The sequence below is a fragment of the Callithrix jacchus genome, chromosome 15, assembly GCF_049354715.1.
Source record: "Callithrix jacchus isolate 240 chromosome 15, calJac240_pri, whole genome shotgun sequence".
Lineage (NCBI taxonomy): Eukaryota > Metazoa > Chordata > Mammalia > Primates > Cebidae > Callithrix > Callithrix jacchus.
In genome coordinates, this window is record NC_133516.1 from 77,547,920 (window position 1) to 77,573,821 (window position 25,902).

A 25,902-nucleotide genomic window follows, 5' to 3' on the forward strand; every position below is an offset into this window, starting at 1 on the left:
TCAGCCTTTAGATTCTCACAAGGAACACACAATCTGGATTCCTCACATGCACAGTTCACAATAGGGCTTATGCTCCTATGAGAATCTAATGCCTCTTGCTGATCTGACAGGAGGTGGAAATCAGGTGGTAATGATCTCCAGCTATGCAGCCTGGTTCCAAACAGGCCATGGACTGGTATCAGTACATAGCTCTGGGGTTGGGGAACCCCTGCTTTAAATTATCTCTGGATTATTAATACCTAATACAATGTAGGTATTGGTGTCTCATATATATGAGTGGAATCATACAGTATTTGTGTGTATGCTAAGTATTTCACTTAGCATAATGTCTTCAAGGTTTATCCATGTTGTAGCATATAAGAGAATTTCATTCTTTTAAAGACTGAATAATGTTCCATTGTATGTGTATACCACGTTTTATTTATCCATTCATCTGTTTCTTATTTCCTTTTAGACTGTGAGAACATTCTCTTTGAAGGGAATGACTACCAAGCTCTTTGGTCAAGAAACTCCAGAGCAGAGAGAAGCCAGGATAAAGGTGCTAGAAGAACAAATAAATGAAGGAGAACAACAGCTAAAGTCTAAAAATCTGGAAGGCAGGTAAAGTTGCTGAGATGTTAAAGTAAACTAGACTTGTAGACTATATGGCGGATTATTTTTAACAATTCCCAGCCTCATTGGCATCCCTGAATACAGCCTGTCCTTTAAAATGCAGTGCTTGCATTCCTAAGAAATTTGAGTTATCAGGCTGGGTGTAGTGGCTCACACCTGTAATCCTGGCACTTTAGGAGGCTGAGGTGGGAGGATTGCTTGGGCCTAGGAGTTTGAGACCAGCTTGGGCAGCATAGGAAGACCCTGTCTCTATTTATATGTATGTGTGTATGTATGTATGTACATATGTATAAATAAATAAGAAATCTGAGTTATCAAAAATCATGTTATAGAAACAGTTGTTTCAGTGTGGGAGACAGAGAAATAAAGGACTTTCAGCTTCATAATATTATTTTCTTGTACTTTTCCTGATTGCTACCCTTTGTACTTTCCCTCTGCCCCTTTGTTCTCTTCCTGCCCCTCCTTTAGTACCCAGCCGAAATGTTATTTCATTGTGAAGCCTTCTCAGGACCTCACAATATTTAATTCATGCCACTTTGCTATGGCAATTTTGTATCAGATGATTGATTATTCTGTGTGACTATCTCTGGGTAAATTATAAGCCCTTGAAAGTCAGTGATTTTATTTTTTCTTCACATTCATGTCCCGATGCCTTGCATAGGCATGTAATTGTTATGTAAGTATTTTTAGAAATTTCAGAGACCCACTATCACTATTTGATTCATTCTCCTTATTGTTGTTTTTAACTGACAGTCAGTGAATAGACCAAGGCAGACCAAGAGTGTATTATGGGTTTTGAGGGAGTTTTGTTATTTTTTAGAAATACTGGCACCAAATATGGGAAAGTCATGGGTAGAACTAAAAAGATAGGCCAGGCATAGTGGTTCACACCTGTAATCCCAGCACTTTGGGAGGCCAAGGTGGGCAGATCACAAAGTCAGGAGATAGACTATCCTGGCTAACACAGTGAAACCCCATCTCTACTAAAAATATACAAAAAATAATTAGTCAGGCCTGGTGGCATGTGCCTGTAATCCCAGCTATTTGGGAGGCCGAGGCAGGAGAATCTCTTGAACCCGGGAGGCAGAGGTTGCAGTGATCCAAGATCATGCCACTGCACTCCAGCCTGGACGACAGAGTGAGACTCCACCTCGGTGTGGGGAGAGGGGTGAAGAACAAATGCCTCTCAGGTTTTTTATTTTTATTATTTATGTATTTAATTTTTTTGAGACAGGGTCTCACCTTGCCATCCAGGTCAAAGTGCAGTGGTGCCATCGTTGCTTGGCTCAAGTGATCCTCCCACCTCAGCCTCTCAAATAGCTGGGACTACTGGCTACTGTGCCTGGCTAAAAATTTTTTTTAAACTTTGGTTGTCATTTAAAACAAGTACATGCTAAATGTGATTCATAATCCTTCTTGTCAAAAGAGTGTCCATTTTCCAGTGACCCCACTTACTTCATTGCGACTGACACCTGTTAGGCTTGTGAGCTGGCTTGAGAGTCATCTATGTGTATTTTATAGGCATAATTTGAAGGTAGAATTCTTGTGGCAAAAAAATGTGGATTATTAGGCCAGGTGCAGTGGCTCATGCCTATAATCGCAGCAGTTTGGGAGGCTGAGGTGGGCGGATCACCTGAGGTTAGGATTTTGAGAGCAGCCTGGCTAACATGGTGAAACCCCTTCTCTACTAAAAATATAAAAATTAGTCAGGTGTAGTGGTGCACACCTGTAATCCCAGCTACTCAGGAGGCTGAGGCAGAAGAATTACTCAAACCCAGGAGGTAGAGGCTGAGGTGAGCTAAGATCACACCACTACACTCCAGCAAGGGCAACAGAGTGAGACTCTGTCTCAAAAAAAGAAAAGGAAAGGAAATTGAAAAGTATAAGAATGTAAGACTTTCTTTTTGCTTTTTCCTTAACTATAATTTTTAGGAAAAGAAAAAACTGTCTTACACAAGCAATAGCTTTTCCTTCTACATAGGCGATTAAAAATGAACTCAAAAGGGAACTGGTTAGTTAAATTTATAATATACAGTTTATTTAATAATGACTATACCTTTTATTTCAGAGAATTTGTGAAAAATGCATGGGCTGATATTGAACGCTTCAAAGAACAAAAGAACCGAGACTTAAAGGAGGCCCTCATAAGCTATGCAGTTATGCAGATCAGCATGTGCAAAAAGGTAGGTTTTGGTTTCAATGAAGACATATGTATATTCAGAAGTACTTATAAATTTCTTTAAATTACCTTACTTAGACCAAAAAATTTTCATTTTTATTCTTCTCTTATAAAATGTTTATCAATTTCTCTATTTTAATTTTGTAGGATTTTTAATATTTAAAAAATAGCGATGAGGGTCTCATCATGTTGCCCAGGCTGGTCTCGAACTCCTGGCCTCATACAGTCCTCCTGCCTTGTCTTCCCAAAGTGCTGTGATTACAGGTGTGAGCCGCCACACCCAGCCTCCACTTAATTTTGAAAGAAGTGTTACAACCAATATGTCCATTACTGAGTCTCCACTCATCTAAAGTCCAAATTTGTATCTCCCATTTATAACTTGTATTTGAAAATATATCTAAGATTATTTTGATGATATGGTTTCTTGGACCAGACAATAAAATACCATTCCAAATATATGCTTTGACTGGAAAATAGCTTGACATTATTTAGTGAACATGTGTTAATGATATGCTTCCTCATGAAGTAAACCATAGAGGAATATATAAACACTGGAGCTCATTCTAGTTAAAATACGTGTTTGACAGTGATGGAAGTCTTTCTAAAATGCTGGTTTATGAACAAAGTAGGAAACATTCCTTAACCTCTTTTTTTATAACCTAAGATCTGCCAGTGTGACTACCAGTACCAGTGCTTTGATTTGTGTTATCATCTGTGCTGTGTCATAATCTATCAAGCAGTTTTACATGCATTACCTCAGTAAATCACATGGCAAGTTGAATTCCCACATTTATGAAGACCTTCTTAAAGGGCAGAATCACACTTGTATAAACATATATACAATTCTTATGCTTTAATTTGTCCCAAAATTTTATTTTTTGGCTAAGAACATCACTGAGAGAACAAAGATATTTTGAGGCATAAACACCATACCCACTCACTAGTTAAGTGGGCTCCATTTGGTTTGGACAAATTCATATTTATGCTTCAGTGCATTATAAGTTACTGTATACTGTGGAGTCACTTAAAACAAGTTTAGATCATGACTGGTGAGTCTGCAAGTGCTAAAGGATTGAGTATGCTATAGTTTGGTAGCATCTCTTTTTTTGCCTTCATTTTATCACCCTCTTACTTTTTGCCTGCAGCTGGGTGTTAGATATTTACAGTCCTTTTGCTTTTTCTTTTTGAAATGGGGTCTCACCATGTTGCCCAGGTTGGTCTTGAACTCCTAGGCTCAAGTAGTCCTCCTATCCTGGCCTTCAAAATTGCTGGGATTGTAGGCATGAGCCACCACACCCAGCCGTACAGTCCTTTTTCCAATCTAACTTTTTAACCTCAAGAAATCTGAAAGATCAGATAATGAAGGTTTTTAGTTTTTCCTATAAAAGACTCATTAATAAGCACCTTGTGATCTCTCATTCACTTCTTTCCAAAGTAAAATGCAAGGCCTTTATATGATGTCTCAAAGGTCTTTCCCCCTCCACTTTGTTTAGGCTGCATTGGCTGAGAGTGCTAGAAATTTAATCTCTGAATATAAAAGATACTACTGTATTTGGACATACTGTTGGATATTTTGTAGATTTATTCACAAATCCTAAGATAACTTGTAAAACAAGTTTAATAAGAGTATATGTCACCTTGCTTCCCGAGAATAGTACTATGCAGTTTCATCATTTTATTTTCTTGCCTAAGTGATACAGATTTTTATATGTGATCCTAGCTATTTGGGAGGTTGATCACTTGATCCCAGGAGTTCAAGACTTCTTTTTTATTTTTTTTTGAGACAAAAATCTGTCACCTAGGCAGGAGTACAATGGTGCAATCTCGGCTCACTGCAACCTCCACCTTCCAGGTTCAAGCAGTTCTCCTGCCTCAGCCTCCCAAATAGCTAGGATTACAGTTGCACACCATCATGCCCGACTAACTTTTTTGTATCTAGAAGAGACAAGGTTTCACCATGTTGGCCAGGCTGGTCTCAAACTCCTGATCTCATGATCTGCCCGCTTCTGCCTCCCAAAGTGCTGGGATTACAGGCATGAGCCACCGTGCCCGTCCTGAGACCTTCTTTCAAAATGAAAAGAGAAGAAAAAGAAAATTGTTTAAAGCCTTAATAAATGACACACTTTAATACTTAAAGAAAAAGTTCCTTTTTCATAAATTGCAATTATTAGAGAATCTTATTTATTGAAAAAATACCTTATTTAAAAAAAACTTAAGTTTTACTGTTACATCTCTATAAACATGTTATTTTTGTTTATGCATATTAGGCCATCTATAGCTTTGTGCTAAGTAACTTCAAGTATTAAGAGGTATTCAATAATTTAGTACATAATTAGTTTTTATCAACATTTTAGTTATTAGAGTAATAATATAATAGCTCAATTTATATTTGTTAGACTGAAAAAGTTTTTTGTTTCAAATAGTTCATTGAAAAAGCCAGGCTGGACACTGGCTCACACCTGTAATCCCAGCACTTTGGGAGGCAGAGGCAGGTGGATTGCTTGAGCCCAGGAATTCCAGACCAGCCTGGGCAACATAGTGAGATCCCATTTAAAAAAAAAAATACAAAAAATAAGTCAGATGTGGTGGCTTGCACCTGTGGTCCTAACTACTTGGCAGGCTGAGGTGGGAGGATCCCTTTAGCCCTGGAGGTTGAAGCTGCAAAGAGCAGTGATTGTACTCCAGCATAGGCAACAGAGTAAGACCCTATCTCCAAAAAAAAAAAGAAAATAAGCAAAAATGACTGAAAACTTGTTTGATTTACAAATGAAAATTACCTGAGTATGTGATATGAAATGAATTAACTCAGTTTTTCAACAAGTTGTAGGAGTTCTTTCTCCATTTTGAAGAAAAGCTCCTATTAGAGATTCTCGTTCTCTTTTCGGAAGCATTAGACACTTGCTTATGTTCGCCATTTCCCACAATAGTGTCCTATTTGCTCAACTTGTTAATTATTCCAAAAAGCAACACTTAGTGTATCACTAAGCCAAGTACTTGGGTTTTCAGATTCCTTCCAAACGCACATTTTAAAGTTTTTATTTTTATTTTTAGGGAATTCAAGTTTGGACCAATGCTAAGGAATGTTTTAGCAAGATGTAATCCTGTGGAATGAATTTCTCTCCAGTCAAAGTGCCCCAAAACAGAAGCACAAGTAAATAAAAGAATTTAAGTCACTACCTAGTATACATAAATATATACAGTAAGTTGAATAAATTCAGCTTTCTTTAACTTAATTGTAGTTGTGTTAATGTAGCACAAAAAAGATGTATTTTAATGGAGATTAAATATTATAATTTGAGGTTTTGGGGACTGGTGCTGATTCCAAAAAGTTAATTTAATAATATATACCAACAGATTGTTTGTCAGGCTTCTGAACCAATGACCGAATGTCAGAATGTTTGTTAATTTCTAGATGTTTGTTTCAAGGCCAACTGTTTCAGATCTATTAATGTAGGGAATTTTTCCCTAAGATTGAATTCCTATATTTACTTGGTAAGATCCACTTATCTCTCTTGCCTTATAGCTGAGCTATTTGGTTTGACAAAGCTCAGCAGAAACTTGATATGAAAAATCTGAGATTTTCTTTCACATTCATTGATGCCCCCTTGTAACATTTGCATACAATAGAAAATGCCTTCAATTTGTGTGTTACCAGAATTTTGATACTGGTCAGAAATTTTATACTGCCAACAAAGAAGACTCAACTTCTCAGATATATAGTGGAATACATTGTCATCTTCTAGCAATTGCTATATAGACAGTATAATTAAATTCTTTTCAAATTATTCTTAACCTCAGTAACGAGCCTAAATTTACTCTGCTTGGCTCTCTACACATGGCATTTCAGGGTACAAGATGTAGCATTTCAATGTGTAAGGTATATGTACTAAACGTGTTTTGCTGTCTTCATCATTAACATTCTTCTTTTCTATTGCTTGGCTGTAATTTTTGTAAAGATAAATTATATTGTTTTTTTATATGTGTGTTTGTGGTATATGTTCAGAAGACAAGCATCTTCATTTTGCTAGCTTTGCAGAATCTTAAAATGTATACTTGTTATTTCTAATGAAGTAAACAAAAAAATCCCCAGTCCTGTTTAGCATTTGACTTTTTTATATGTTTTAAATGTTGCTGGATTTTTGTGCTGTTCGCCAAACTTATACAATAAATAAATGAAATATTGTGCTGATTTTCAGATGATTTCTGTTAATAGGGTGATCCATACATATTAATATCTGATGCTCTGTAAGAAAATGATATCTGTCATACTGGGTTTTAAACTGATTAATGCCATGTTCTCACTTATCAGTGAGCGCTAAACAGACATTGAGTACACATGAACACAAGGAAGGGAACAACAGACACCAGGGCTTACTTGAGGGGGCCGGGTGGGAGGAAGGTGAGGGTCAAAAAACTTGCTGTTGGGTACTATGCTTGCTCCTGGGGTGTTAAAATCATTTGTACACAAATCACCAGCAACACATAATTTACCCATGTAGCAAACCTACACAGGTATCTCCTAACCTAAAACAAAAGTTGAGGAAAGAAAAAAAAAGTCATTAACGGTATAAATTTGTCATTGTCATTTACCAAAATACTAGTTTTTTTTTTTTTGTTTTGTTTTGCAGAGACAAGTAAACATTTATTTTTGTACCTTTCCTCCTATGTGTATTTCAAGTCTTTCTCACAAGGCCCCAGGAATCACCAGATTCACTTATGTCCCTGGACTTGTCCACTACTGCAGGAGTCTTAGGGAGCCTTGTACAAATGCTAGAATTACTCAACTACCAACATTAAACCCTAGGATAAGAGATGCAGCAAAGCAGGACTCCTTCCTCCATGGAATGTGCTGATTTCAGATGAGGCAGCAGCCAATACGCTGGAATTTTTCCTTGGAACTGAATTGTGATGAGAGATACTTGCCATGAACATAGCTACTGTTTTTTTCTTTTCTTTTTTCTTTTGAGACAGAGTTTCGCTCGTTGCCTAGGCTAGAGTGCAATGGTGCAATCTTGGCTCACCGCAACCTCTGCCTCCCAGGTTCAAGCGATTCTCCTGCCTCAGTCTCCTGAGTAGCTGAGATTACAGGCATGGGCCACCATGACCCGCTAATTTTTCTATTTTCACTAGAGACAGGGTTTCGCCATGTTGGTCAGGCTGGTCTTGAACCCCCAACTTTAGGTGATCCGCCCTCCTCAGCCTCCCAAAGTACTGGGATTACAGGCATGAGCCACTGCGCCCGGCCAGCTACTGTCTTTTCTTTGATACTTCCTTTCCAGTTTTTAAAGATAAAGCAGGAAATAACCTTCTCTGAAGATACTTGATACAAATTCTCCAAACCCAAAAACACATGCTTCCACTTCATTGATAAAAATTTATTGCAGTTTGGCACCTGGTGCTAATTCAGCTGGCGGATGAGCTGATTGATGCGCTCACCCCGATAGCCAGGTGTGCCCATCTCCTTGAGGAAGCCCACTCTATTTTTGGTAGCATGACGGGCCACGGAGAGGTGGAAAGGGCGCAAGAACCATGAGATCTCCTGGAAATGCTTCCCCGGAAAGGCAATTTCATGAATGAGGTCTTCCAAGCAAATGACACCAAACTTCCCCAAGTGCTCCTCAATCACAGTGTTGTCTGTCAGAGGGATGGTCTTATTCTTGACCCTGGCTTGTCCACGTTTCAAAATGAGTTCCCGGACAGACTTCAGATTTGGAAATCCCCAGGTCACATAAGGTTCCACTATATTTTTTAGGTTCTGGGGAGTGACTTTTACGAAGACACCACTAAAAATTTTCTTTAGGCGAAGTCTTGCAATGGTTCTCTGCAGCAGTAAACTCACACCATCAATCCTTTCAATGCGTACGACAAAGGCCAAAGAATGTTTATCTGGCAATTCCAAGGCATGAGGCTTCACTTCTAGTCGTCTGACACGCACCTTGTCACGGGTCTGCCGCCAGGAATCATGTAGGAATGATTCCAATCGCTTAAACCTGGGCCCTTTTCCTTTCCTCTGCTCCTTCTTTGCCAAAAGTACCTGCTTTGCCTGAGTGGCTTTGAGGTCTTGATAAGCCTCCTCTTTTTCAGGAGATTTTCTGGAACCAAAGGGATTTTTCTTTGCTCTTGCTCCGCCATCTTTCCGGTGTAGCAGCTACTCTAGTTTTTTTAAAAATATAAGATGCTGAAATGAGATATGATTTTTAACAATTTACTCTGTTTGTATTTGTGTGTGTGTGTATGTATATGTGTGTGTTTTAATGTCAGGTGGGTAATGGTTGAATTGTAACAAGCTTTGAGGGAAGCACATCTCACACACATGTGTGAACACCCAATCATCATGTTTATGAACCCAGCCATCATGTTTACGAACCACAAAAGGATCATGGAATTTTTTGTTTTTGTTTGTTTTACTTAAAAAAAAAAAAATAGAGACAGAGTCTCACTGTGTTGCCCAGGGTGGTCTGAACTCCTGAGCTCGAGGAATCCTCCCACTTCAGCCTCTCAAAGTGTTGGGATTACAGGCGTGAGCCACCCAGACCCAGCCTGTGTTTTTTGAGACGGGGTTTCACTCTGTCACCCAGTATGGTGGCATAATTATCGCTCACTGCAGCCTCAACCTCTGGGGGCTCAAGTGATCCTACCTTAGCCTCCCAAGTAGCTGGGACTACAGATGTACACCACCATGCCTGGCTAATTTATTTTATTCTTGTAAAGATGCAGTTTCACTGTGTTGCTGTGATACCCCAATTGAAAAAATTTAAAAAAAAAAAAAAGATGAAGTCTCACTGTGTTGCCCAGGCTGGTCTCGAACTCCTGGGCTCAAGCGATTCTTCCTGCTTGGCTCCCTAAGTGTACCAAGCCACATCAGGGTTTTATAAAAGTTAAAACTGGTAGAAGCAAAAGTCATCTGTGTAGGTAGGTACACATTTCATTCCACTGAATTGTATCATCTCTTGACTGAGATAAGATACATTTTCCCTTAGCATTTAAAGATCAAAAGCCTTTTCCCCAAACTAGCTTTGGACTCAGTGTAAAATGTTAGACTTTTTTCTGCTAGCAGACTTAATTTGAGAAGGCCATTATTAACTTTGTTTCAAAAATGATTTAACCTCAGTGGCTCATGCCTGTAATCCCAGCACTTTGAGGTGGTTCGACTGCTTGAGCCCAGTTCAGGACCAGCCTGGGCAACATGGTGAAACCCCATCTCTACAAAAAATACAAAAATTAGCTGAGTGTGGTGGTGCACACCTATGTAATCCCTACCCAGCTACTTAGAAGGTTTAGGTGGGAGGATCACTTGAACCCGGGAGCTCGAGGGTACAGTGTGTCATGATCACACCACTGCACTCCAGCCCAGGTGACATAGCGAGATCCTATCCTATCTCAAAAAGAAAACAAAAATTTTTTTTAAGAAAACTAGACTGGGCGCAGTGGCTTATGCCTGTAATCCCAGCACTTTGGGAGGCTCAGGCAATTTAAGGCCAACATAAGAGTTCAAGAACAGCCTGGGCAACATGGCAAGACTCTGTATACAATTAAAATAAGAAAAAAAAAATCTTATTTTCTCTAAAATATACAAACATACATTTGGTTATATGTATATTTAGGAATATCTTGACTGGGGTTCCTTTTGAAAATTGTTTCATGTTACAGCACAATTATTCCTTTTAAAAAAAGTTATGATGGAATTTTTTGCACTATCCAGAATAAGTATAAAGAAAATACCTTTAATAACCCTTTTCAGTATTTAAAAATCAGAAATTAAAATGAATTATTAAAAAGATGGGGGAATTAGTTCCCCAAAGGTAATAGAAGCAATGACTGAAGAAAAGTGATTAATGTAATTAGAAGTGAAAGAAGATTGCATCTTGACAGTGAATTAGTGATGCAGTTGGTATGGTATAGTTAAAGCACTAAATTAACTAGAGTCATTCTTAACCTTCACTTGTATCCAAAAACATGACTACAGATGAATGAGTCACTGGTAATTAAAACAGCATTCAAAAAGGAACTAACGGTTCCTAAAATTAAAGTATCTTTAGAATAAACACAGCTCGGAATGGAATGAAAAAGAGCAGTAACAGGAATATTAGGTTTTTGTATCCTTACAATGATTCTCTAGATTTCACGTGTACTCCCACCCACCATGGGTAGTACTTCCTGATTCTCTAAAAATAAAGTTTCCTCTAAAAAAAGAATTAGAAATATATTTCAAGATTAAGTAACCCAGAGAAATAAAATAATAAAAGGCTAAATTAGTAGATTGTACTTGCTGCCCCAGTGATATATATATTTAATAGCTTTAAATATCTATATACTGGAAAGAAGGTAGCTAGAGGAAAAGCAAAGTAAGAAGAAAGGAAATATTAAAGATAGAAGCAAAATCGATGACATTGAAAACAGATGAACAATAAATTTAACAAAGCCACAGTTGGTTCTTTGAGAAGATTAATAAACCCCTAGCAAAACCGTAAGAAAAAAAAGATAAAACACAAATTATCAGTAACGAAATAGGAAATGTTATTATAGGTCTTACAGACATTAAAAAATAATAAGGAAATATGAACAATTTTAAACCAATAGATGAAATCAACCAATTCCTTGAGAAATAGAACTTACTAAAATGTACATAAGGTAAGATAAAACAGAAAACCTGAGTAGCTCTATATAAAAGAAATTTGCAGTAAAAAAAAATCTTTCTACAGTCCCAGCTACTTGAGAGGTTGAGACAGAAGGATCACTTGAGCCCAGGATTTTGAGTTCAGCCTGAGCAACAAGGTCAGACCCCATCTCTTAAAAAAAAATCTTCAAAGAAAACTTTAGGTCCAGATCACTTTATTGGTGAGTTCTATTAAACATTTTAGAAAGAAAAAGCTGGCCAGGTGTGGTGGCTCACGCCTGTAATCCCAACACTTTGGGAGGCCAAGGCAGGTGGATCATGAGGTCAAGAGATTGAGACCATCCTGGCCAATATGGTGAATCCTCATCTCTACTAAAAATTAAAAAATTAGCTGGGTGTAGTGGCACTTGCCTATAGTCCCACTATAGGGAGGCTGAGACAGGAGAATTGCTTGAACCTGGGAGGCAGAGGTTGCAGTGAGCTGAGATCGTGCCACTGCATTCCAGCCTGGCAACAGAGTGAGACTCTGTCTCAAAAAAAAAAAAAAAAAAAAAAAAAAAAAAGCTTCAGTTCTATGCAAACTTGCACAAAACAAGAGAAAAGGGAACACTTTCCTCCCACCTATTCTTGTGAGGACAGTATTGCCACAATACCAAAAGTGGTCAAAGACATTTCAAGAACAGAAAGTGACTACCTAAACACATCATGAACACAGATGCAAAATCACTGAACTATTAGCTAATTGAATCCAGCAATATGCAGAATATAAGCATCATGACCAAATAGAGTTTATCTCAGAATGCAAGGTTGTTTTCACATTTAAAGTCAATTGCTATAATTGCTATATTACCAGAAGAAAATTTTTCAAGTTAATATATGAAGATGGAAAAACAAAAATTCAAATGGTGCCAAAGGCCTACAAGTGAAAAGCTGTGCCTTTCTGCTCATTCCTTGCCCCTCAGACCCCCGTTTTCTCCACAGAGGAAACCACTGTTACCAGTTTCCTGTGCATCCTTCCAGAAATTACCTATTATATACAGACATGTGTGCCTTCTCCAACAGCACACACAAATGGTGGAATACAGTACACACTTCATATATCTCGAAGATAGGCCCAGGTCAGTACAGATGCCCCAATCTCTTTTTGGCAGATCATAATCGATTTCATTCGCCTTGTAGTAATGAAAATGACAGTGATTTCTAGTTTGGGACTATTGCAGATGATGGCCAGGTGTGGTGGCTCATGCCTATAATCCCAGCATTTGGGAGGCCAAGGCAGGAGGATTGCTTGAGCCCAGGAGTTTGAGACCAGCCTGGGTAACATAGTAAGACACCATCTCTATTTAAAAAAAAAATAGCCAAGCTGGGTGGTACACTCCTATAGTCTCAGCTACTTGGGAGGCTAATTACCCTAAAATAAGATATACAACCTTATTTTAAAGAATCCCCATCAAATTTAGCCTGCAGATATGCTCATTCGAACATCGAGATATTCACTACATCATCATTTGGGTTTTTTTGGTTGGTTGGTTATTTTTTGAGACAGGGTCTCCCTCTGTCACCAGGCTGGAGTGCAGCAGTGCAATTTTGGCTCACTGCAGCTTCTGCCTCCCAGACTCAAGCGATCCTTCCACCTCAGCCTCCCTAGGAGCTGGGCCCACTATAGGCACGCCACTAAACCCAGATGATTTTTTTTTTTAGTGGCTACAGGGTCTTGCCACGTTGCCCAGGCTGGTCTCAAACTCCTGGGCTCAAGCTATCCTCCTCCCTCAGCCTCCCAAAGTGCTAAAACTACAGGTGTGAGCCACTGCACACAGTTCCTTTGCAAAGTCTAATTCCTAGTCATGGCTCAGCAGTGGTTCAAGGATGCCGGTCTCTGTTGCTTCCACCTTAAAACAGCCCCGGAAAAGCAACAAGAGGGACAATATCCTCCTATTAAGAACTTCTGAAGCTGGCTGAGGCAAAGAACCCCTTGAGCCCAGGAGTTTGAGACCAACCGGGGCAACAGAGGGAGATCCTGTCCCTCACCTAAAAAAAAACAACTAAGTTGACTCTTTAAATAAGATCCCAGAATTTTCAGCTAGAAATAAGCTTAGAGATGATTTCCTGTCATTTGAAAAAGGAAGAAACTGAAGACCAGAGAGAGGAAGTGACTTGCTGCTGGTCACACAGCCAATCAGTACAGTTTCTGATTTCCAGACAGGACTCCTTCCTTAATGGCTTCTCTCTCCACAGCTGCCGAACTGATGGGCCTGTGTGGCTTGCCCAAGTCTCTCTGGCTCTCACATCTCGCTGCCTGCTCAGTAGTCAGGAATGGGGGACTGAAAGGAGGGTAGAGTGAGGCCCCGCACCAGGTGAGAGGGTACACCGAGTGGTTCTGCCGGAGAACTCAGGAGGGCACTTAGCTAAAATGAAGGTTTGGGCTAAACACTGTGTTTCACTTACTCAGGGACTTTGGACAGGTAGTGTTGCAAACCCCTCTAGAGTTCTTTCCTAGACCTGAGCTCATGTATGTGACACCTTGGTATGGTGAGCAGGAAGCCCGTGATAGCTGTGTTAACAGATGGCCTGAACCCCAGAGAAACTCTGTGTGAGCATGGGCGGGGCCAGGGCTGGGAGTCCCTGTTGCTTGAACCAGACTGCAGGGAGGCCCTCCAGGCTTTTTAGAAGTAGTGGAAGATGTGGGGGGGCTTCCTTAGGAGGTGGTGGGGCCTCAGGAGTCCTGTGTCCTGCCCACCTGCAGGGAGCTCCCCAAGCCTGCCTGACACTGGAGCTCTGGGTAACTCCTTTTCAGGTCCAGCTCATGTTCCTTTCTGGGGGACATGCCCTGGCTTGGTGGTAACTGAAGACCCCCATCTCCTGTTAGAGATGAAAACTGACCCATAGCTTTTAGTGGGGCCCCTGCAGATGCATGTCAGCACCCCTGGCTGGAAGCAAAGGTGAATTCTGGGAAGGGAATTGTGGTTCCCTAAAGTCACTCTCTTGCCTAGGGGCCCTCAGACCCGCTGCCACCCCTGCCTGAGATAGCTCAGCCTCCAGCCTCACTCCTTTCGCTGGATAACTTATCTTCACAAACTCATCCCGGTCATAACCTTCTCTGGGAAATCTTCCCTGAGCCTCTAATTGAAGAGCCTCTGACTCCCTAAACTCCCTGTACTTCCCCTTAGAATTTAGTCCCACGTACTGAAATAGTTGGTTTGCTTGTGTGTGTGTGTGTGTGTGTGTGTGTGTGTGTGTGTGTGTGTAAAGTTTTATAAATCTGTATGTAATTTCGTTGTTGTTCTAGAGACAGGGTCTTGCTCTGTCGCCCAGTCTGGAGTGCAGTGGTGTGATCTCTCTGCAGCCTCAACCTCCTGGGCTCAAGTGATCCTCTCACCTCCGCCTCCTTCGTAGCTAGGATTTACAGGCTCACACCACCACACTTGGTTTATTTTTAAATTTCTTGTGGAGATGGAGGTCTCCCTGTGTTGCTCAGGTTGGGTTCAAACAATCTGCCTGCCTCGGTCTCCCAAAGTGCTGGGATTACAGGTATGAGCCACCGTGCCCAGCTGTCCCAGATGTGTGTGGAAAGAACATGTTTTCTCCAGCTGTGGGGTGCAATGTACTACGCAGGGCCCTCACATTAAACTTCTAAATTGTGTTGTTCAAATCTTCTCTTTTTAAAAAAATTTTTATTTTTTGAGACTGAGTCTTGCTCTGTCATCCAGATTGGAGTACAATAGCGTAACATCAGCTCACCGCAACCTCCACCTCCTAGTTCAAGCAATTCTCCTGCCTCAGCCTCCTGAGTAGCTGGGATTATAGATTCATGCCACCACAACTGGCTAATTTTTGTATTTTTAGTAGAGACAGGGTTTCTCCATCTTGGCCAGGCTGGTCTTGCATCCCTGACCTCAAGCCATCCAGCCATCTTAGCCTCCCAAAGTGCTGGGATTACAGGGATGAGCCACCATGTCCGGCCCTCTTTTTTTCTTACTGATTTTGTTGTTGTTGTTGGAGGTACTTAGGATTTTATTTTTATTTCTCACATCTCTTCCATCCGGTGTTTATTGGTATGCTTTAAATTTTGCTTTGTAATAAATCAGGAATAATAAGTAAGCATTCCCTGGGTTTGTGAGTCATTCTAACAAATTATTGTAATTGCCTGATAGGTGCACAGACAAAATCAATTCACTGAGGCGGAGGGATTGCAGTAAACAGGGATATTACTCAAAGCAGTCTCCTGACTTTTTCTTTCTTTTTTTTTTTTTTTGTCGACTTGATCTATAAATTACTGGCAGAGATGTATTAAAATCTCTTACTTTAAAGTTAGACCTGTTCATTTCCCCTTGTAGTGTTGTCAATTTTTGCATTATGTGTTTTGAAGACATCTTATTAGATGCATATAGGCTTTTAATTTTTCTATCTTACCTAACTGCACCTTTTATCAATGTATTCTACTGAGAGTCCGATTCTCACCACCTCCCTCAACTTATTTCATGTATACTTTCCTTTGAAAAATGTAAAGGGCTGCATGGATAAACCACAATTCAATTGACTTCTTGTCTATCATTGGACATTTATTGTTTCTACTTTTTCATTTTTACAAATCGCACCAAAGTGAGCGTCTTTGTATGCGTTGTTTCCGATGATTTCCTCCTCTAAGTAGATTCCTCATAGTGGAATTACAAGGTCAGGATGTATGAACATTTTGAAGACTTTTCATATATGTCGTTCTTTCACGGCCGTTGATCAAATTAGAATTTTGGGTGCCTGTGTCACCTGATTGGTTCCTGTTGCGCTGTTCCCCAAATCCCTCAGTGTTTTTGACTTGGTGGTTTTTTTGTCCCTCTCTCAATATGTGTGCACTTGGCAGACATTATGTGTCATTTGGAACTTCCATTATTCCTCTTAAATTTCACTGGTTAGATTAGGCCTGTCCCTCTAACCTGTCAGTCTCTCCCAGCCTCTGATCAGCAGAGTGTCAGCCACGATGCGGGGGCCATGTCTTCTGTAGCTTGGCTCCGGTCAGTTACGGAAATAGAACAGAACTCCATGGCAGTCAAACAGAAACAACCCCATGGGGATGTCAAGTTCTTTTTCAGTAAGTCTAATATTACAGTTCATTAAACATTTACTATGCACGGCACTACATATATGTTAACTCATTTGATTGTCACGACAAACCCCAAAAGTAGATATTATGGTCTCTATTTTAAGATATGGGAATTGAGATTCAGGGAGAGAGGAATTCTGTGCAACTGGTCCCTCTGCTCCTAGGTGAGCAGGTCAGCATTCCAACCTCAGACTTGGGTTCTGGCCCCGATTCCTAATGGCCAGTCCTGCTCTACAGGAATCTACCACCAGGTGGCGGTAGAGTCAATGGGCTCAGGAACAACCTCTGGTTTGAGATCTGAAAGCCACAAAACTGCTTTTTTTCCTATTAAAAAGTACCACTATCTCTTATTGACATAACTAAAACTAGATTATTCAACAAAATAAATATTAACCTAACAGGCACATTCCTCTGGGTAAAACGATAATGAAGTAAGCAGACCTTTGAACTTGGACCTTTCTAGCCTAGATTTCATCAATTTAATTCCTCAGGGGAAAATCTTTTTCTAAGTCACCCACACTTGGGCGATTCTCCCTGATCTTCTGCCCACTCTTTGCTGCCTCTGCTCCTGCACTAGCACACTCCTAGCAGTACTCAAAGCCATAGGATGACCTTCAGCTGGGAGAGCAGTTGAATTTAGAGTGGATGTTGGCAGGCAGTGAATGGCCCCCAGGAGATTCAAATATACCCTTCTGTGGGGCGATGGGGGGGCATTCCTGGTTCTAGAGAGAATCCCAGACTCTGGACCATCTATCCAGGTACCCTTCCATCTATCCAGCTTGGGAGCAAGGATGTGCCTCCTTCTTTTCTTCAATCTCCCAATCATATTTTGAGATTTTTCTGCCCACCTTAAGAAAAAAATGTTTTATTTTTAAAACTATTCCCCTTTCCGTTTTTAGCGTTCCTGTACAAACACTGGTGCTTTGCTTGCCCATTTTTCCCTCTTGCTGGGCAGCATTTTTTAAAAAACTATTTGAACATACATTTGAATTGTTTAACCATGTTGTAGGTATTGTATTTCAACAAAATTAGAATATGAAAAGGCCATTTTTTTTTTCTTTTTCTGAGACAGGGTCTCACTCTATCACCCAGGCTGGGGTATGGTGGCAGGATCATAGCTCACTGCAACCTCCACCTCCGGGGCTCAAGCCATCCTCCCACCTCCGCCTCCTGAGTAGCTGTGACTACAGGCATGCACCAGCACACCTGGCTAGTTTTGTTTATTTTTTGTAGAGACAGGGTTTCACTATGTTGCCCAGACTGGTCTCGTATTCAAGCAGTCCTCTTCCCTCGGCCTCCCAAAGTGCTGGGATTAGAGATGTGGCCACCGTGCTCAACAGTTGAAAAGGACTTTTTAAACATCCTACCATGTGTTGGTTCTGCTTGGATGGACCAGTGTTTCACTCCAGCCCTCCCCTAGCAGTGTCCCAGGTGTGAGTCGGCTGCCTCCCAGTGCCCAGTTCTCACACTGAGGGGAGAGTCCCTCTGCTCCATGCACAAAGGTGAGCTCCTGACTGGCACCAGAGTTAGGGACCTCCAGGTGGGGCTGGTCCTGGAACAGAACCCAGGAGTGAGGCTCTAGGCTGCAAATTGGGGGATTCTGAAGTCACATTCAGGTCTGGTTGGACTCCTGGCTCCACTCCTTACAAGTTACATTACTTGTCAATTACTTACCTTTGCTGAGCCTCAGATTCTTCAGGGCACAATGTGGATAGCACCTGCTTTGCAGAAATATTTTATTAAATACAACTGGCAGGGCACAGTGGCTCACACCTGCAATCTCAGTACTTTAGAAGGCCGAGGCAGGTGGATCACTTGAGGTCAGGAGTTGGAGACCAGCCTGGCCAACATGGTGAAACCGCATCTCTACTAAAAATACAAAAAATTAGCTGGGCGTGGTGGTGCATGCCTGTAGTCCCAGCTACTCAGGAGGCTGAGGCAGGAGAATCACTTGACCACGGGAAGTGGAGGTTGCAGTGAGCCGAGATCACGCCAGTAAATTCCAGCCTGGGTGACAGAGCAAGACCCTGTCTTAAAAAAAAAAAGAAAAAGGAAAGAAATGTTACATTAGATACAATAGTGACAATAATGCATGTCAAGTGTGCCTGGCACACTGTGCTAGGTATGTGCTAAATAAGTAACACTGGCTACGTTCAATTAAGTAAGGGATCTGGGACATCTCAGAATCATGGAATGTTATTGCTGGTGGCCCATAAGATCATAGGCTGGTTCTCTTAACCAAATGTCTTGCTTTACCCACTTAAATGAAAATAACTTATTCTTATTATTTGAGACAGAGTCTTGCTCTTGTTGCCTAGGCAATGGCCCAATCTCGGCTCACTTCAACCTCTGCCTCCTGGGTTCAAGCCATTCTCCTGCCTCAGCCTCCCGAGTAGCTGGGATGACAGGTGACCACCAGAACACCCAGAGAATTTTTTGTATTTTTAGTACAGACAGGGTTTTGCTATGTTGGCCAGGCTGGTCTCGAACTCCTGACCTCAGAAAATCCACCCACCTTGGCCTCCCAAAGTGCTGGGATTACAGGTGTGAGCCACTGTGCCCGGCCAAGAAATTACTTTTTTAAGGTCTAAAGAAGTGACTCCATGTTCCCAACACACTGATTATTTTAAATGTCCTTCTTACAAGGAGTGGTCTCTTTTAAAAAGTCCTCCCTGGAACTCCTCCCATAGCCAATCTAGGGACCCCTGGGTGCTTCCTAGTCATGGTTGCTTCACCTCCCTGAGAAGAAACAAAGAGGCCTAAAAGGCTACTTTCAGTCGTGGCTGCTGCCAATAAGCCCATAGCCAATAGCACACCATGTCTACTCAGGAACTGTCTCAAGGGCAGGGACCCTGTCTCCGCAGGAAGTGTCCAGGCTGCCAAGGCCTGCCTCCCATGCCACAGTGTTTTCTCGGGGCTCAGAACTGGGATAAGGACTCCTCTGCAGGGTTATAGTTAGCCTCAACCTAGCCTGGGCACCATGGCCACAGAGTTTTGGAGACTGAGCTCTTTGAACTCATGCACACACAATGGGTCACAAGTCAGTCTCCGGCCAGCTTGGGTCAGTCCTCCCCATGACTCAGGAGAAGGAGCTTCGAGAACTCTTGGCATCACCTTGAGGTGAAAAGTGGTCCCTCACCACAGCCGCCAGCAAAAACCAAAATGGCGGCTCAGTGATGCCACAAGTCTCCCTTCTGAGTAGCCAGGACCAGCTCACCTTCGGCCAGAGCTGCTTCCTGCCCTCCCAGCCCCTCCAAGTCCAATTCCCAAAGCCCCAGAGCAGGTCCTTCCTCTCCTGACCCAAGGGCTATCTCATTTCCTGTCTTGATTCTTCTTCCAAGCAGGGCCTTCCATTTTCCTGAAGAGAAACCACCCTCCTGTTACCCTCATAGATATTTAGATGAGAAAACTAAAGCCTAGAGAGGAAAGGTAATTGCTAGATGCGTGCAGCTGGTTAGCAGGTGAAACCACATGTCCTAACAACTACTTTAGAGCACTTTCCCTAACCATAGTGGGCCCAGATTCAAATAGGGACATTGGGAGGAAGAGGTAAGGGTCAAGGGTCAGGGGTCAGACAGGTGGGGGAAATCAGGGTGCTGAGGAGAGCGGTGCTGGCAGCTGAGCGAGTCTGCAATTGGTAACGGGTGGAAATGAGTGAGGCATCCTGCCGATGCCCGCAGGATGCTGGGTTTTCATTTTAGAAGGAACTTCCCTATGAGCTGTGCAATTAGGTGCTCAATGAATCAGAAATGCTTTTTTGAGGATGAGAAGGAAATACCCAGTACTGGTCCATGGGTTGTAGGCCTGTTTAAAAATGAAAACCAAAACCATAGTCTGGGGATTTTGTGAATTTCATTCATTTGCATGTGAACTGCCATTAATTTGTAGATTCGCTTTTAGGGCCCTAACTAGGTACACATAAAATTAAATTAACTAATTAGTGCAAATGTCTGCAACTGCTCTCAGGACGATCACTCACAGAGGGAGCACCCCTAGCAACTGTCAGACCAGGTTCTCCTTTCTCCAGACAGCCGCATAAATGTGGGGCTACAAAAAGCACAGATGAACAGGAACTCAACAGCGCCATCCCAGAAGCCCCCACATGGATGATGGAGCCAATAGAATGGTCAGAAGCCAGAGACTTTATCAGTGCTGACCTTGCTAAGGCCTGACCCCTCCCTGCTGGCAAATCTTAGACCCTTTCCTAGGATACTATTTCCTTACTGGAACGGGACCAGTGTAGAATCCCTGCATAAGACGCTTGGGTGCAGGTGAGCAATGAGGGAATTTACTACGACTTGGAACTGGAGTGTCTTAGGGTTGCAGGGTCAGGCAATCCAGCTGCCCAGCGCATTTCGTCAGACTCTGAGAGAAGAAATCTAGAGAAGGGAGCTGTTGCTCGAGTCGCGGGCTCCTTCCACCTTCAGGCGGTGAATCTCCAAGTCTGGTATCTGGGCCAGCAGAATCAGCTCCACCTGGGATCTTCTCAGAAAGGTAAATACTCAGCCCCAACCAGACCTGCTGACTCAGAAATAGGGTGGGGCCCAGCACTCTGCGTTTTAACAAGCACTCCAGGTGATTTGGATGTGGGCTCCAGTTTGAGAATCTCTGCCCTAAGGCATCCTGGGACTGCAGTATTAATAATTATAGTTTTGTGGCTAAGGGTGTGGACTTTCTGCAGACAGATCTGGAATCCCAATACCAGCTTTGCTATGGGCGGGTCTTGGGTGAGACCAAAGGTGCACATTGGAAGGAGGCCGGTGCTCTCTGGATCAAACAGGCAGACGGGCACCTGACAGCAAGGGCCTCACCTGCCTCATCCCAGTCCCAGCTCTGTCTTCCCACTGAAGAGGTGTGTGACCTCGGACCCTACAAAACTAAGAGCTGGTTCTATTGGTCTGTGGGGGTGAGGGGGGCCTGGGAATGTGCATTTTAAGAGCTCCCCAGTTATTCTGACGGTCAGCCAAACTTGGAAATTGCTGTGTCAACCTGAACCTCAGCGTTCTAACTTGTAAAAAGGGGTAACTTGTAAAAGGGGTATCTGTAGAGACCTCTTTAGGGAAAAGGAGTCAGGCTGGCAGGATGAGGGGAAAGCAAAAAAAAACAAAAAAACAGACAAACAACAGATAAGCTATGAGTCTGCCTTTCTTCATGGTCCAGGACACACAGCCCTCCTGCGCAGATAACTCACAATCTCGCTGCACCCAACTACCACCAGACACCTGCAAGTGAGCTCACTGCAGCGTTGGCATTATCAGTACTGCACAGCCCTCTTCAGCACACGGCACAAGCACCAGCCTATAAAGTCTCCAGCAAGCCTTTGTCTCCTCGAAGTCGGCTCCTCTCTTGCTAACTTGTCTGTTGCTTCCTTGCAACATATTTTCATACTTTCCCTAATACATCTGCCTTTCTTTATCTATAGCTGACTTGGCAAATTTCTTCTTACTGCCCACACCGCCAGCCCTGATAGTCGCTGCTCCCCTGCAACCGTATCTACCCCCAGGGAGCTGTTCTGGGGTTAAATAAAATGGTGCATGTACAGCATTTAGCATTACTCTACAGTGATTGCAAGGGAGCAATACCAGTGACCTGCTCCCCAAACGCTGGTGGGATCTTGCCCCCAGCCAGTGTCCGGGCTCTTGACACCATCATCAGAAGAAATTCAAGGATGAATCAGAAAATAGTGAAAATACAGAGATTTGTTGCAAAGTGAAGGCACACACTCAAGAAAAGGGAGTGTGGGTAGACTCAAGAAAGTCACACTAGAGGGTTCGGGGTTTCTGTCTTTATGGGTTTCTTTAACCAAGGGGTGGAATATTCATGAACATTCCTGCAAAAAGGTGGAGATTTCTTGGAATGGTAGTGCCACCCATTTTTATACTAAATATGAGTGTTCCAGGAACTGTCATGGCACTGGTGGGAGTCTGATTTGTATGCTAATGAGCAGATAATGAGGTTCTAGGAGAAATCTAGGTCAAATCCGGCACCATGTTGGGTCCTGTCTCTCACAGCTTGGTCCGCATGCTGGTTTTCAGTGTTTTATCAGTCCCTAGCTTCCGCAGTTATTTCAGCAGTTTCCTTTTGCACAGATACACTCACGCTCTTCATTTCACTGAACTCAGGTCCTAACAATCTGTGGAGTAGGTATGATTATTCTCATTCTCCACATTTTACAGATGAAGATACTGAGGTTCAGAGAGGTTCACCTGCTCCAAAGCCAGGTTCTTTGCCTTACACTGGTAGTGTTCAAATTGTGTTCTGCAGAACTGAGGGCATTTATGTCATTTTAGGACTCACTGTGGGAGGCAGGAAAGAGTCCCCAGGTCTCTTCGACTGGGGCATAGCCTCTAGCTAGTTTAGGCCTTCAAATAAAATTCTGCCAGGATGTGTCAGTATTGAAAAAAAAATTTGAAAAATGATTGAGCTGTGCAATACTTCTTCTGCCTGAAGTCTAGCCAATACTGGACTCAGTGTCACGGGATCTGAACATGAGGTCCTTGGGGCTTCAGATTTAACTGAGGACTACTGTGAGAGATATTTGACATCTAAGTGATCATTAGACAGAATTCCCATACATCCAGATTATTTTTAAATAAATAGAGATGAGGTCTCGCTCTGTTGCCAGGCTAGTCTAGAACTCCTGGTCTCAAGTGGTCCTCCTGCCTTATCCTCCCAAAGTGCTGGGATTATAGGCATGAGCCACCATGCCCAGCCAATACACCTTAAATTTTAAAAAGAAAATATAAAGAACCAGCTCCACATCTTTTGTACTTTTCAGGCAGGTCAGGGATATAAAAAGGCAGTAGACTACAGGGAGGGAGAATGCCTTGCAAAGAGAGTTCCTCGGAGAGATCTGTGGCCATGCTGAGTCCCCGGTACCCCTAGTGGGAAGGAAGGGAGGTGCTATCTACTGTGCCTAAAACCTCATGGGAAAGGCCTCTGTGTGTCAGCGGAAGAATGGACGTTCATAAACTCATAAACTTGGAAAGGAGAATTTCATTTCTCATAGTGTTGCAGCCTGCAGGGTGGCCATGTTGACAGGCTGGGAAGTGTAGCATCTAACCAGAAGCCTGAAAGACACTTTGAGGGTAGAAAGTATAAAACAGGAATTTATGCTGACCGGGGTGGCCAAATCTATATATTCAATAAGCTACAGGAGGGGTCATGAATATTTATGAAACAAATATTTATGAAAAGGTTTGCATGCAATTGAGCTTCATATTGCTTCATGGGTCCCTTGCACAAAAAATGGCAGCCTTAGCATGATCTGAGGGTGGAGTGTATGATCTTCTGATGTCAAAAGGTGAAGCAGAGGACACAAAAAACCTCTGTGCATGTCCTCTGCAGACCGGCCAGGTTGGGAGTCCCTTATTCAGCAGAAAAAGAGGGGCAGTGTCAGGCAGTTGGTTAACAGCAGCGGAGGAGCGTGCGTTTTTTCTTTCTTCTAGAAAAAACAGAAAAGAATTGGTGGAATCTTTTGAAAGGGCTGGCTTCAGTTCGGCCCTTAGGGAAGAAAGCCATTACAGGGTTAGTGGGGAAGGGGGATAACAAGGCATGTTCAACCTCCCATCCTGCCAGGGCAGGGAACTCAGATTCCAAGGTGTCTCTGGGGTTCCCTTAGCCACGAGATGGTTCAGTCAGTTGTCGGCCCAGTCGGGGGGCTTGAAATGTTCTCACATGGGGCTACTTGGGGAGGTTACCGAGTATTTCAGTTACCTGTTGCTGCAAAAACAAACATACATACACAAAAACTACTACAAAAATTAGTGCCTTAAAACAACAATTATTGGCCAGGTGCAGTGGCTTATGCCTGTAATCCCAGCACTTTTGGAAGCTGAGGGAGCGGGAGAGTCACCTGAGGTCAGGAGTTCAAGACCAGCCTGACCAACACAGTGAAACCACATCTTTACTAAAAATACAAAAATTAGCCAGGTGGAACACACCTATAATTCCAGCTACTTGGGAGGCTGAGACATAAGAATTGCTTGAACCCAGGAGACAAAGGTTGCACTGAGCTGAGATCCCACCATTGCACTCCAGCCTGGGCAACAGAGGGAGACTCCGTCTCAAAAAAAGAAAAAAAACAAAAACAGTAATTATTGATTTGCTCACAATTTTACAGTTAGGTTCAGTGAACTTAATTGTCTCTGCTCCATATGGTGTGATCTCCACAATGGCTCCCTCGCATTTGGTGCTGGCTGATGGCTGGAAGGTTGGCTGGGATTGTTGGCTGAAGGGATTGGCCCTTTCGCATGTGGCTACCTGGGCTTCCTCACAACGTGGAAGCTGGCTTCCAATTGGGAGGAGCAGGACTCCAATTGCTGCCAACCCTCCTGAGAACAAAAATAAACTTTTAACCTGAGGAATGTGAGCCTCCTCAAAATTGTCAGGCTCAGAGAAGCATAAGAATGAGGCAGCTGTTGTGTCCCACATCCCTCTTGAACTAAGCTGCTTGTGGTGTGGGCTCTAGAGAGCCTGTCACCAAAAGCGGCTATAAATTTCTTTTCTTTTTTTGAGATGGAGTTTCGCTGTTGTTACCCAGACTGGAGTGCAATGGCACGATCTCGGCTCACCGCAACCTCTGCCTTCTGGGTTCAAGCAATTCTCCTGTCTCAGCCTCCTGAGTAGCTGGGACTACAGGCACGCACCACCATGCCCAGCTAATTTTTGTATTTTTAGTAGAGATGGTGTTTCACCTTGTTGACCAGGATGGTCTCAATCTCTTGACCTCCTGGTCCACCCGCCTTGGCCTCCCAGAGTGCTGGGATTATAGGCATGAGCCACTGCGCCCGGCCAGCGGCTATAAATTTCTTTTACTTTCCTTCTTTGTTTGAGAGGGAGTCTCACTCTGTTGTCCAGGCTGGAGTGAAGTGACATGACCTTGGCTCACTGCAACCTCTGCCTCCCAGGTTCAAGTTATTCTCCTGCCTCAGCCTCCTGAGTAGCTAGGATTACAGGCATGTGCCGTCACACCCAGCTAATATTTGTATTTTTAGTAGAGATGGGGTTTTGTTATGTTGGCCAGGCAGGTCTTGAGCTCCTGACTTCAGGTGATCCACCCACCTTGGCCTCTCAAAGTGCTGAGCCACCGCTAGACACCATAACTCATACTCTATGGCCAAACACCAATCAATCTTATTTCTGTAAACCAATGAGAATTTCTGAGAAGCAGCTTTGTATCAGCCCACTTCTTATCACCTTTTTTTTGCCTTGAAAAGCTTGTTTGTAACACAGGTCAAACGGAGCTCAGCTCCTTGGTTTCTCGGGTCTGAGTCTTCCAGGCAACTGTCCTCATCTTGGCTCAGATAAACTCTTTAAAAAATTACGTTTTGTGCCTCAGCCTTTTCCTCTAGGTCAACACTCTTAAAGGCTAGAAGTGGCGCAGAGTCATTTCTACCA

At 42.7% G+C, this 25,902-nt stretch overlaps 1 protein-coding gene and 2 pseudogenes across 3 annotated transcripts in view; 1 reads left to right on the forward strand and 2 right to left on the reverse strand.

The window, feature by feature from the left end:
* SNX4 (sorting nexin 4) overlaps positions 1-6,978 on the forward strand; it is a 62,769-nt gene extending 55,791 nt beyond the window's left edge. For both annotated transcript variants that reach the window (XM_017965161.4, XM_002758716.5), the window contains 3 exons: positions 455-600; positions 2,681-2,795; positions 5,843-6,978. In XM_017965161.4, the coding sequence (XP_017820650.1) occupies positions 455-600; positions 2,681-2,795; positions 5,843-5,890 (309 nt within the window). In that variant the 3' untranslated portion in view covers positions 5,891-6,978. The remainder of the gene's footprint in view (positions 1-454; positions 601-2,680; positions 2,796-5,842) is intronic.
* A 759-nt stretch (positions 6,979-7,737) lies between these two features.
* On the reverse strand, positions 7,738-8,938 carry LOC100398787 (large ribosomal subunit protein uL30-like 1 pseudogene; annotated as a pseudogene). Its single transcript, XR_013527576.1, has one exon. The product of XR_013527576.1 is annotated as a large ribosomal subunit protein uL30-like 1 pseudogene (transcript).
* A 108-nt stretch (positions 8,939-9,046) lies between these two features.
* Positions 9,047-9,169, reverse strand: LOC118148213 (small nucleolar RNA U13; annotated as a pseudogene).
* Positions 9,170-25,902: the final 16,733 nt, after the last annotated feature.